The 12,876-nt window shown below is 32.6% G+C and overlaps 1 protein-coding gene across 2 annotated transcripts; it reads left to right on the forward strand.

Annotated features, from left to right (window-relative positions):
• Positions 1–2,326: 2,326 nt before the first annotated feature.
• LOC130987929 (potassium channel SKOR-like) lies at positions 2,327–7,633 on the forward strand. Of its 2 annotated transcripts, XM_057911639.1 has the most exons (10): positions 2,327–2,554; positions 2,633–2,921; positions 3,010–3,349; positions 4,442–4,737; positions 4,811–4,891; positions 4,961–5,059; positions 5,701–5,919; positions 5,986–6,174; positions 6,274–6,349; positions 7,100–7,633. In XM_057911639.1, the coding sequence occupies exons 1-10, from the start codon at positions 2,388–2,390 to the stop codon at positions 7,501–7,503; spliced, it is 2,160 nt and encodes a 719-aa protein (XP_057767622.1). In that variant the 5' UTR covers positions 2,327–2,387; the 3' UTR covers positions 7,504–7,633. The 2 variants fall into 2 exon arrangements, with proteins under 2 accessions (XP_057767622.1, XP_057767620.1); XM_057911637.1 differs by having other exon boundaries at positions 5,986–6,349.
• The last annotated feature ends 5,243 nt before the right edge of the window (positions 7,634–12,876 follow it).

The raw sequence follows: 12,876 nt of genomic DNA on the forward strand, positions 1-12,876 counted from the left end.
TTCTGAATTTTGTTGCATGACATTTTTTAAATAAGATAGGTACGACAATCAACATAGAATAAAATATTTATGAATTCAGTTAAGGATATAGTTGTTCTCTTGGATATAGTTAATTTATAGTATTTCATTCGTTCCGTAAAAGAGTATTACTTGGAGATGACACGAGTTTTAAAAAATATTTATTAAATAATATGTTAAATGAAGAATTAAAGAGTTCCACTACTTATTAAAAAAAAATATGAGAAAGTGTGGTTGATAACGTATGAGGACATATCTCAAAAATGAGTGATACATTCTTATGAAATTGACAAAAATGAAATTGATTGTTGTAAATATATATATACACATCTTTTTTAGTATAGGTGATGACCAAATCTAAACATAGACTTGTATCTTACTATAAATAGAGACACTTAATCTTCACAATAATATGTTTATGCAGATTTATCTTCTTACATTATTCTCTCTTTTTCTTACTTTACAACAAAAATGACATTTTTTTATGGGACGAATGGAGTATACATGATCCATGCATCCACATTAAATTTGATGCCGTGATTCACCTGTACCGAATTTAGAATAAATTTTACTCTGCAACAAGTGATTCACCTGTAAAGAATTTAGAATAAATACCTACTTATCTGCAATAAAATATTCTATAAATTAGTACTACGTTGGAGTTGTTTTTCTGCAGAATTGCATTTAATTTAGTGAAATAGTCTCTTTTTTTTTTTTTTGCCTATTTTTAGGGTATAGTGCTTGTCTTATTATAAAAGTCTTAAATAATTTTTTTTCTTATTTATACCGAAGAAAGAAAATGACTATCAATTGTTTTACCAATCATGCATGACGAAGTAAAAGTATCTATGTTTTAGACAAATGAGGAAGTAGTGTAAAAGTATCAAAGAAGATCCAAAAGGAAAAATATTTATTTTAATTTCCTTATTACGCTAAATTATGAATGTTTGTTACTAAGATACATCTTTATTTTACTTCATATAGTTGGCATATATTATTTCATATAACACTATCATTGGACCCCTTAATAAAATTCCTGAATTGCCACTGACTGTCGGCAAGAGCTTTCAATACTCTTGTGCCAATTTTGTATCTTTGTAAAAATCTAGAAATTATTGTCTTTAGTTAATAAAATTCCAGAATTGCCACAGGCATTTCATGATAGTACCCTGCACAAATGTAGCTTATGTATTTACTTTATTACCCTTCACTTATTTTTTTAATTAAAATAAAGATATTCTATTAACTTTTGATAATACTCCTTCCGTCCACAAAACATATTTTTTATTTTTCATTTTCATTCTAATTTATTTTTAAAATAATCCCACTAACTATCACTCTTACCATTCTCATGTATTTACAAATTGTCACTAATGGACCCATCATTTTTGAAAATGACATTATTAATTATCATTACTTTTTCTAATTTGAGGGATCTCTTTTTCAATCACGAAATACACAACTTATTCTTATTAAAACTTATGTCTACTCCTCTTAGGAAGATGTTTCGTGGATGAAAAAAGTATATATTTTTAATCATATATCGTCAAAGTTAACATAATAGCTTTCTTTTTATGAAATATTATTTGCAAACTATGGAGAGTTAGAAAAAATGTGTAACAATGTATTTTGAACTATTGCACACTTTTATAGTTTTATCATTATTATACACTTTTGTGAAAAAATGGTGAAATACTTCTTCACAAAAGTGTTTAGTAATCGCGAGGCATGTGGCGGCGAGGCGAAGAGAAAGAGAAAGTCGAACAGCAAGGCAGAGGCAACATTTCAAGGAGGTGAAGACAGAGTCGCACTGGAAGAAGGTCGGTTGCGAGAGTCGCACTGTGATATGGCGCAAGTGTAGGAGACGGCAACGGAAATAGAGAGAGCCGAACAAAGAGAAGAAGAATATCTGGAAGCATCGGCAACGTAGTGGCGCTAGCAATGGTATTGAGCGGCGGTGGCGTAGAGCGGGAAAATTAGGGTTTGAGGGGGAGCCGCAGGTTCGGAGAGGGTTTTTTTTTCAATTTTTTTTATCTTCATAAAAATGCTACTCCCTTCGTCCCACTTATAATGATACAATAGAAATGAGCACGAACATTAAGAATGTCGACCTATTAAATCATTTATATTTTGTGGGCAAAACACATTTTATATTAATATAGATTTATATATAATTCGAGGAAAGAGTGAAATTCAAGGATTCCCATGCACGTGAAGTGAATGAGAGTAAACAAATTACCCCTATCATGTCAACGCAACAGTGAACACCGCATACTCGTATAATTATATAACAGCAAAAAATGAAAATTATGATAGAAATGAATAAGTGAAACACAGCATAACCAAATCTGTAGAAGAAGAAGAAGAAGATGGAGAGGAATAGAAACAGAGGAAGAGAAGAAAACGAGAAGGAATCCGAAGGCGATGAACAACGGTACAGCGTCGACCTTCTCCGAAACTACTCCACACAGGTTTCCTTCAGCTTCCGCCACTCCCAATCGCAATCGCACGAATTCATCATCCGCCCCGATAACAGGTAACTAAACACAGAGAGAAAATTCAATCCAGTTACATCTGTCGCAGAAATGGATGAATTTAGCTGGATTTATCGCAGGTGGTACGTCGCTTGGTCGAATTTCATCCTGATATGGGCAATCTACTCCTCCTTCTTCACGCCGCTCGAATTCGGCTTCTTCAGAGGCTTACCGGAGAATCTCTTCCTCCTAGACGTCGCCGGCCAGTTCACCTTCTCCGTCGACATCTTCGTCTCCTTCTTCGTCGCCTACACCGACGCACACTCTTACTGCCTCGTCTACGACCGCCGCCTCATCGCCGCGCGCTACCTCAAATCTCGATTTCTCATCGATCTTCTCGGATGCTTGCCCTGGGATCTCATCTACCGGGTAATTAATTAAAAAACTCAATTTCTAATCGCAGCATTTCGATTCGGTTATCAATTCTCGTAAATCGTAATTAATGATCTGCGATCAGAGGTGCGGCGAAAAGGAGTTGGTGAGGTATATGCTGTGGATCCGGCTGAGCAGAGCGGTTAGGGTTACAGACTTCTTCGAGAAGATGGAGAAGGACACACGTGTGAACTATCTCTTCACACGAATCGTAAAGCTTTTCGTGGTGGAACTCTACTGCACGCACACAGCCGCTTGCATATTCTACTATCTAGCAACGACTCTTCCTGCTTCGGAAGAAGCTCATACATGGATCGGAAGCTTGCAGTTAGGCGACTACAGCTATACAAACTTCCGACACATTGATCTCTGGACGCGTTACATAACCGCGCTGTATTTCGCTGTCGTCACCATGGCAACCGTTGGTGAGTATCATACACACCATCCCATCATTTTTTTTTCTTTAGTGTTATTACGTGTAGATACAAACTTTCAGTGTTTTCTGTTTTTTCCCATAATTTTTTTAAATCTAAATACATGAATTTTGTGTTACTCTGATTTTTTCTACTACGAGCAATTCCGATCGAACTTAATACTCTTCTAATTTTTCCCAAAAAAATTATTTCCATCATATTTCTCACTTAGGTGTGTTGTAATTTGTTTTGGTTAAAATTTGGGAAAATTGCATATAAATACACAAACTTTGCTCAAAATCCATATTTGACGTGAAGTTAGGATTTTACAATTAAATACACCAACTTCGTAAGTTGTTCAATTTTGACGCTGATTTCATTTCCGATTATCGGAAAAAATGACGTGAAGTTAGGACTTCATTTCAATTCGTTTTGTTATTTGTCCGGCGAACTAAAAGGCATGTGCCGGCTAGCCACGTAGGAGCTACGTCATTTTAAAATTTGGGAAAAATGAAATTGACGTCAAAATTGAACAACTTACAAAGTTGGTGTATTTAATTGTAAAATCTTAATTTCATGTTAAATATGAATTTTGAGCAAAGTTTATGTATTTACATGCTATGAGAAATATGCTATCATGAAATATTTTCAAAGAGTTTGTGCTTATTAGTTAGAGTTAAAATCTTAATTCAAATTTTTTATTGTGTCGAGAAATTTGAAAGCGTTAATATAATATTTGGATCCAATTTTTTTTTTCTTTGAGTGAGTAATATGAGGAAAATGAATTTCATGGGAAAATTTATAAAAGCATGAAATTCACGGGAAAAACTAGAAAATGTTGAAAGTTCATATATTTACACGCAAATAACTTAAGAAAATAATTAAGATCGTCTGTCGCTCATTTCACGTTGGCAGCTACCGGCGGACAAGTCAGCATCAATTTGGGAAAAATAAGTTTCACATGGGAAAAATCAGACGAACATAAAGTTTGTGTACTTAGATTCAAAAAATAAAATCCGTGGAAAAAATAAGAAAATGCTGAAAATTGGTGTATTAATTTCCTTTTTCTTATATTCAGAATTTTCTGGGTTTGATTTGTGATAGGTTATGGTGAGATCCACGCTGTGAACACGAGGGAGATGATATTCGTGATGCTGTACGTGTCGCTGGACATGATCCTAGGCGCTTACTTGCTGGGCAACATGACGGCGTTGATCGTCAAAGGGTCTAAAACAGAGAGGTTCAGAGATAAGATGGCGGAGCTTATCAAATATAGCAGCAGAAACAAGTTAGGTAAGAGCATAGGGAAAGAGATGAAGGGCCATGTCCGGTTGCAGTACGAGAGCAGTTACGCCGACGCCTCTGCTCTTCGGGATCTCCCACTCGCTCTGCGAGCTAAGGTCAGGGACAACTCCTTCACACTCTATCTGATCCATATATGAAATTTTCTGTCTACTAAGCTTAGGTTTGCAGATTTCGAACAAGTTGTACGAACCTAATATCAGACAAGTTCCTCTGTTTAAGGATTGCTCGGATGGATTCATCAAGAAAATAGTAAGACACAAAATTTTGATTAATTGCTTGCTCTTGTTGTATGCATTCAATGGTTTGGTTGATGTGTAGGCGATCAAAGTGCACGAAGAGTTCTTTCTTCCGGGAGAAGTGATAGTCGAAGAGGGAACCGTCGGCGATCAGCTTTATATCCTTTGTGATGGCAAACTGGTAACGCTAACGGTCGATAAGTTTATTATGGAAAAATAAGAATAATAACAATTTCTCCTTTTAAATGTCTCCTTTCTTTTTCCTTACTTTTTATAAAAGAGAATTTCACTTTTTCTCATTCCCTCATTTCAAGGAGAGATAATATTACAAAAAATTATAGGGGATAATAATATCACTTTTCGAAGTGAAAAAGAAGAAATGGAGTGGATGAAATTCTCATGATAAATTTATCAACGCCAAAGAGAAGCGCCCTACGCACCCTAAGGGTGCTTCTCTTTGAAGGAAAATGGTGAAAATTAAAACATATATTTTCATACTTTTCCTATTATATTCACATGTTCTGGAAGGATAATTTTCTTCGGGCATGATGGAAAAAATTATGGGCAGCATTTTTTACCCTTTTCACTCCAATTCATGATAATATTATCATGGGGATTGATGTGATAAGATTTTCCTTACGATATATAAACTATGTTTTCTACCTTAAAGAATATGGGATAAGAAATGTTGATAAAATTTTTCCCTATTTTCTTATCTCTCATTTTTTCAATGAAAATTTTGCGATCAAAGTAAATGCACTCTAAAAGAAAATTTTCACCATTTTTTAGAGTGGGAGTTTTGAGGTGCTAGGGTTTGCGCAGGAACAAGTAAGAAATCGGGAAGACGGGGAGGCGGAAGGATCTGTTCCGGTGCAGTACAGTTCAATAGGCGACATCTCCGTTGTGTGCAGCATCCCAGAGGCGCGGACAGTCCGCGCCTCCGAGCTGTCGAGGCTGCTGCGAGTGGACAAGCAAGCTCTCATACAAGTCATCCAGATACACTTCGCAGATGGGCGCATTATCATCGACAATCTGCTTCGCGTGAGTTGATCATCTCCAAGAAATCCTCTTTTAATCTCAAGATATCTGCAATTAATTAATGTGCAGGGAAGAGAGCATCATCTTCGGAAGAAGATACTGGAATCCGACATGGTTGCGCAGATCGAGAAATGTGAATCGGAGGTGGCGATGAGGTTGAACTGTGCGGCTAACGACGGCGATCTGCACCGGCTGCGACGTTTGGTGGAAGCGGGAGCAGATCCCAACAAAGTAGACTACCATGGACAATCGCCTTTGGTAATGTTTAAATATATATATATATATACATACACTGCAGATTTCGATCAACTTTTTTGGGAAAGAGTCTTATCATGCATGGTTTGTTGCCTCTTGCAGCATCGCGCTGCGGCGATGGGGTATGAAGACATCGTTCAGTTCCTCATTCAGATTCACGCCGACATAAATCTCCGCGGTAAGAAATGGATAACTAGATTTTTTTATTTTTTTTTTGTGAAAAATACATAAAATTTTAGTTTTTTGGAATTTGGCTTAATTCTAAAAGTTCGTTGGTTAATAACTTTATTATCTTAAGTGTGACAAGCAATTCAAAGGTATAGTTGGAAACTTTTTGATAATAGCTCTCTAATGATACCAATATTATTGGGTTTTGGTCACCGAAAATAGTTGAAAAAAAGAAAAAATACAGAGTTTCATAACATTAATTTTCATGCCATTTTTCAGCCACTTACAGTGACCAAAACACAACAATATAAGTAACAATAGAAAGATAATGTCAAAAGCTTTTCAACAGTACCTTCAGATTCATGACCATCAAACTTCAAACAATCAAATTATTAGCTAGCATTAGCAAAGTTCGGGCTCAGGTTAATTTGTAAAAAAATATTAGCTAGCATTAGCAAACAATCAGGTTAATTTCTAAAAAAAATATTTTTCCTTCATTATTTTCATCTCAAGGATGGACAATATTATTCACTCAAAAATAGAGGGATAATATTATTCATCCTTGAAGTGAAAATAATGAAGGAAAAATGCTTGTGTCAAATGTTGGAAAAGAAAATAGACATTTAAAGACATACATTTTTATTATCCATCCTTTTTCATGGATAAATTTATCCATCAAAGTAAACGAAGCCTAAGTGATCAATTTACAAGGTTAAAAACGATGACTCAAAGTTAACGGCCCATTTCTTGGCTGGCGTAGATAACTTTGGGAAGACGCCGTTGTTTGAGGCGATCAAGAAGGGCCACGGTGGCGCGGCGTCTCTGCTGGAAGAAGCCGGCGCGGCGGCACACGTGGAGGGCCCCGGGATATGTCTGTGCGAGGCTGTTGCGAGAAATGAGTTGGATTTTGTTGCAAGGCTTTTGGCAAATGGAATGAATCCCAACTCCAAGAATTATAATCTTCAGACACCTCTGCACGTGGCTGCTGCAGAGGGCTTGTTTGAAGTGTCTGTTTTGCTCTTGCAAAATGGGGGCAGCGTCATCGCAAGGGACAGATGGGGAAGGACTCCATTAGAGGAGGCTCGAGTAGGAGGAGATCATAAACTAGTTCAGTTGTTGGAAGATGCAAAGCGTCGTCATCAGATGTCGGATTTTTCGGGTTAAGGGGTTTGAGACAATGGAGGATTATTGGAGAATGGAGGGAAAGTTGTATTTACCCAATTAATTAACCAATAATTAACTTAATTTTAGTGAAAGTGGGCTAAGCCGGCGATGCTAGTTCAGAAACAGCTCAGTCGTCTTTTCTTTTTTTTGTAAATTTATTATCAGAAGAAAAAAAAAGATTAAAAAAATAAATTTCTCTCTTTCGTTTTTTTTTTTTAAATAATTTCACCATTTTCGATTCCTCCTTTTATTCCAATAAGGGATAATATTATTTCTCTGCATCGACAAACATCGAAATTAAATGACATGTTTAAATAATAAAAAAATATTAAATAAAATTTAAATATAAACAAATGAAAAATAGGTTTTAATAATAAAATAAAATAAAATAATCCACATCAATTACTCAATAAAATCTTGAATTTGAAACGTATATTTTCAACTTTGTATAAAGTATAATGATAATTATAGTTATTAAATAAATTTAAATTATTTGATAATGAAAATTGACATTACACATTATTATTATTATTATTATTATTATTATTATTAAGCGTCATAATAAACAAATTAATATTTTCATACACAAATATAAATAAAAAGTTGTAAAATGTTATGAAGAGAGAAAAAATAAAATATTTTAATTTTAATTTTTCTTAATTTATTCATTTTAAATTCATTTTTGATGATTTTTTATACCATATTAAAGATCTTTTCACAAACTTAAATTTAAGATGTAGTAGTATATTAAGTATTTTTTTCATCATGAATTAAATTTGATGATATTTAGAAAATAAAATTAAAGAAAAAAATATAGAGAAAAATAGTGAAAGAAGAGAGAGAGAAATGGAGGGGAAAAACTCCTCTATATAAAATAAAAATGAAGAAAAAGAAATGATGAATTTAAATGGAGAATTTTTTTATTCCTCTTTTTTTCATAATAAATTTACAATCAAAGATAACACATCCTAATTGCATATATATTAACAAATTCTTATTTTGTACATCAACTTTAAAATAAAATTACTCAATTAAATAATTTTAATACAAATTTTAAAGTTAGTGTGTAAAATGAAAATTTGTTGAAACTTTAGTAATTTATATATTGCAATTAGCCCTAATTATATCAGGGTAATTTAGCTAAAGCTTTATAAGCTACAAACTGTGAAAGTAACTTTTTTTAAAAAAATAAATTAAAAAAAATCTTACTTATATTTTTCTTCATGATCTTATAAATAATAATAATTTTAAAAAATAACCCTAGAATATTTACAATTACATCTCATTTTTTTCTTTTTAATTAAGATTTTCTCTTTATAACTTCTAAATTTCTCTAACTTATAAGTTCAATTTATTTAAAAATTTTAATAGTAATTTAGAAATATTCTTGACACATTATATTTTATAAGCTCTTAAAGCTTCTAAATGGTTTAATATAAGCTTAGTCAGACATCCTCTACATCACATTTGTAGAGATATCATAATGTGATCATCTCTGTTACGTCCATTATAATTAAATGATTAATTTGTGCTTTATAGGCATTTTTCGTTTCTAATACAAAGTTATATAAAGATCTATATATTACACAATTTTAATTTGATTTGATTTAAATATTTTACAGTGCAATTTTTTCTCATCATACTTCGTTTTAAACCAAGTATCATAGATGAGAACAAAGTTTCTTAATTAATTAATACTTTTTTAGCTTTTTTATAGTACGTCGAGATAAAAATCTAAATAAATTACAATAGGGTTATTGGCGTATAAATACACCAACTTTAGACCAATTTTAGTTTTTAACATAAACTTTAAAAAGTGTCAAAAATACACCAACTTATTGATTGTAATAATTTTAACACGATTTTCAGTCAAATTAAAGCTTACTGCATGCCAAAATGCTAATGAGGACAAATCGGATTGTGGTAATTTGAACACGAATTTGAATTGTCGGATTATATTAAATCGTATGACATTTATTTTGTTAGTTTCGAATTGTATTTATGAAATTATATAGAATTCGTGTTAAAATTACTACAATCAATAAGTTGATGTATTTTTTGAAACCTTTTAAAATTCATGTTAAAAATGAGAATTAGTCTAAAGTTGATGTATTTATGCGCTAATAACCCTTTATAATATCCAAAGTATAATTCTTTTCTTTGTCTATGAAGGTAGAAACTTTGAAGCTTCCATGGAATCGAAATATTATTTTTGTTACTAAAACTTGTAGTATGTTTGGATTCAATTTTTGGAAAATTAAGAATAGAATTTTATAACTCACTTGCAGATCAATATGAGCACATATCAATGAAATATTCATGATTGTGAGTGGAATCAATTGCACCCTTTCCATACAGACATTCGTGCAACTGTCCAAAAAATACAATTACATGACAAAACACTGATAGCATGCATACAATAAGTCAATTGAAAATTGCACCTTCAGTTACCCATTGCATATAATCTACATATAAATTACTCAACTTGTGAGAAAAGCCAAAGATCAAGAAGTCAAGACTAACAAACTCAACTTCCACCACTCATGAATATATATACAAAATTAGATATTCTAAACTTATATGATTTTCAAGATAAATAGCCTTAAAATATCCATATCTGAAACAATATAGACTCTCTGCTCTCTCTCTCTCTGTTATGAACATATCTAGACCACCAGTCCTAATAAATATTGTAAATAAAAAATCATGTCACAATGAATTTTCTTATAATTTAACTTGTATATAGATCGAGTTGCAATTTTTAATCTTGAATTTCAGAGGTAAAACTAGCAGAGAAGACTAATTTCAGACAATTCTTCTCACTGTATACTCAAGTATGTATAAGAAATTTTTAGCAAAAATCAATAATTGTCTTTCGAACAATAAAATATTAGAAAATGAAAGAAAAAAATGTCTAATTGAGACTTACTACCAGCAAAGGGCCAGGGGTTTGGAAGAGGGTTTGTATTTGGAGCAGGGGAATTGATGCAACCACCATTCGCAAGGGTTTGATTCACAAGAGTTCGGACCGTTTGGTTGTGCCGAGCAGGAGGTGGTCGTGGCTGTGCCGAGCAGGAGGTGGTCGTGGCTGTGCCGACTGACCAGGGGTGGCACGATGCGGCGTGGTGATGGCGGCATACAGACGGCGACGTGGTGCTGGCGGCGCGGTGACGGGACAGAGATGTGAGAAAGACATCGCTTTAAGGGAGAGAGATGACGGATTGAGGGAGAGGACGAGTTTGATGCTGAAAATGGCGGTTTAGGGAGAGGGCGGCTTACAGACAACGACGATTGAGGAAGAGGGCTGAGGGTTTGTAAATACAGACGGCAGAAGAGTGAGTTTGAGATGGGAGAGGGTAGACTTAGAGTGGGTACGTGGGAGGGAGTTATTTTTTAATTGAAATTGGCTAGTGTAGGATCTTAATACACTACAATCAATTTTATTTTATATGTTCGAATCCTACTCCCTTTATTAATTATGTTTTTTTATATTTTTTATAATTATATGTATGTAATTTATTCTATTTAATATTTAAATAAAAATAATAATTTCTATATAAATTATTTTTTTATTTAAAATTTGTATTTTAAAAAATTTACAAAATTTATCATAATCATTATTTACATAATGTTTAGAAAACAATCACTATACAATACAAATTTTTCTTATTTTTATTTATTTATAACAAATAAATTCATATTTATTAAATATCTAAATGATTAACAAAAATCATTACAAAATAAATTCATTCTTTAAAATTTTACATGCAATGTAAATTTATCTTACTTAATATTTAAATAATTTTTTTAAAAAAATAAATGATATACAATATAAATTGAATTATTAAAAATCTTTAATTATTTTATGTTTATAAATTATATCTTAATTATTATTTAAATAATTATAAATAAAAGTCAATATTTAAAACATAGACCATTCATTTTTTATAATAAAAATAAATTTATTTTTATTAATATACTACAGTTTCTAGATTAACGTAAAGAAAAGTATGAAGACACACGCACATACACTACAGTTTGAAGATGACGGTAGAGAAAAGTAAAACTACACACACACATACACTACGTTATGAAGAAAAAATGTAGAGAAAACTAAGAAAAATCACGCTCATACACTACGGTTGATAGAACCGTAGACTATGCCTATGATAGACTACATTTTTTATATTATTGTAGTGTATTATCACGAAAAACGAGCACATACACTACAGTTATGGTAAAAAACCGTAGTATATTAGTATAGACTACGATTTTTACAAAACATTGTAGTCTATGCAGTGTAGAGAAAGACCAAATTTGTAATAGTGAGACTGCAGTCTTGCAGAAGAAAATTAAGTAACCATTCTCTTCCTTCCCATTTTTCTTTTTCTCATCCTTTTTAATAAGAGTTACGGATCCTATGTGCGTATAGTAAATAATTATTTTGTAAAGTTGGTTTTAGTTAAAGTTTTGATAAGTCGAATGGTTGTCTCATTTTTCGTTGGCAAATAGTTAATTTTATATAAATTAAATGATATAAGATTAATCTAGTTTTATTTAGAGTGTGTGTGGATTTTATTTATTTTTGTATAAGATTATACTCCTTCCTTTTCGCTTATAACGTCTCATTTTTCTTTTTGAAACGTCCCATTTATTAATGTCTCAACTCAAAAAATGATATAAATTATTTTATATACTCTCTTTTTATATCTTTTCTTATATCTACATTTTCTTAATTTGAGTATCAATTTTTTTGGGACGCTATAAACGGAACCAAGGGAGTAGAATTATTTTTGTTTATTTAGACACTACAAAAAAACGCGTTTTTACCGGCGAAAACTACCGGCGGCTATTTTGCCGTCGGTAGCTAACGGCGGCACGGCGGCGGCAGTCGAGGCGACCCGAACTTTCGAATTTACCGGCCATCTACCGACGGCAAATTAACAACATATTTCAGGTATTATCTCCACATATTCAAAGATTATAATTATATGAGTGAGTATATAGCATTTAAATGAATTAATAGATGTAGATATATCAATAATACGAGTGTTCTGTACTGGTGATCACTCGAAAAGAATTTCAAAGTTAAGCGTGCTTGACACAGAGCACAAGCAAGATGGGTGACCCACTGGGAAGTCGGGTCGCCGACTGGGAAGTTCGTCTAAAGTATGCAATACCGTATAAATACGGAAATAAATTGTGGATATACAATATACAATAAAATAAATAAATAAATAAATAAAATAAAATAAAATAAAATAAAATAAAAAAATAAAATTAAAAACATTACCGTGGGCAAAACGCCGTCGGTAGTTACCGACGGCAATTTGCCCTCGGTAAATACCCGGCCATCCTCCGGCAAAGACCCAC

Source organism: Salvia miltiorrhiza, chromosome 6 (assembly GCF_028751815.1).
Source record: "Salvia miltiorrhiza cultivar Shanhuang (shh) chromosome 6, IMPLAD_Smil_shh, whole genome shotgun sequence".
In the NCBI taxonomy this organism is placed as follows: domain Eukaryota; kingdom Viridiplantae; phylum Streptophyta; class Magnoliopsida; order Lamiales; family Lamiaceae; genus Salvia; species Salvia miltiorrhiza.

Excerpts from the sequence above, each read along its gene's own strand:
- LOC130987929 (XM_057911637.1), top strand. The coding sequence starts at position 2,388 with ATGGAGAGGAATAGAAACAGAGGAAGAGAAGAAAACGAGAAGGAATCC. Across the intron at positions 2,922-3,009 it reads CCTGGGATCTCATCTACCGG|AGGTGCGGCGAAAAGGAGTT; the intron begins GTAATTAATTAA and ends ATCTGCGATCAG. Across the intron at positions 6,350-7,099 it reads CGCCGACATAAATCTCCGCG|ATAACTTTGGGAAGACGCCG; the intron begins GTAAGAAATGGA and ends TGGCTGGCGTAG.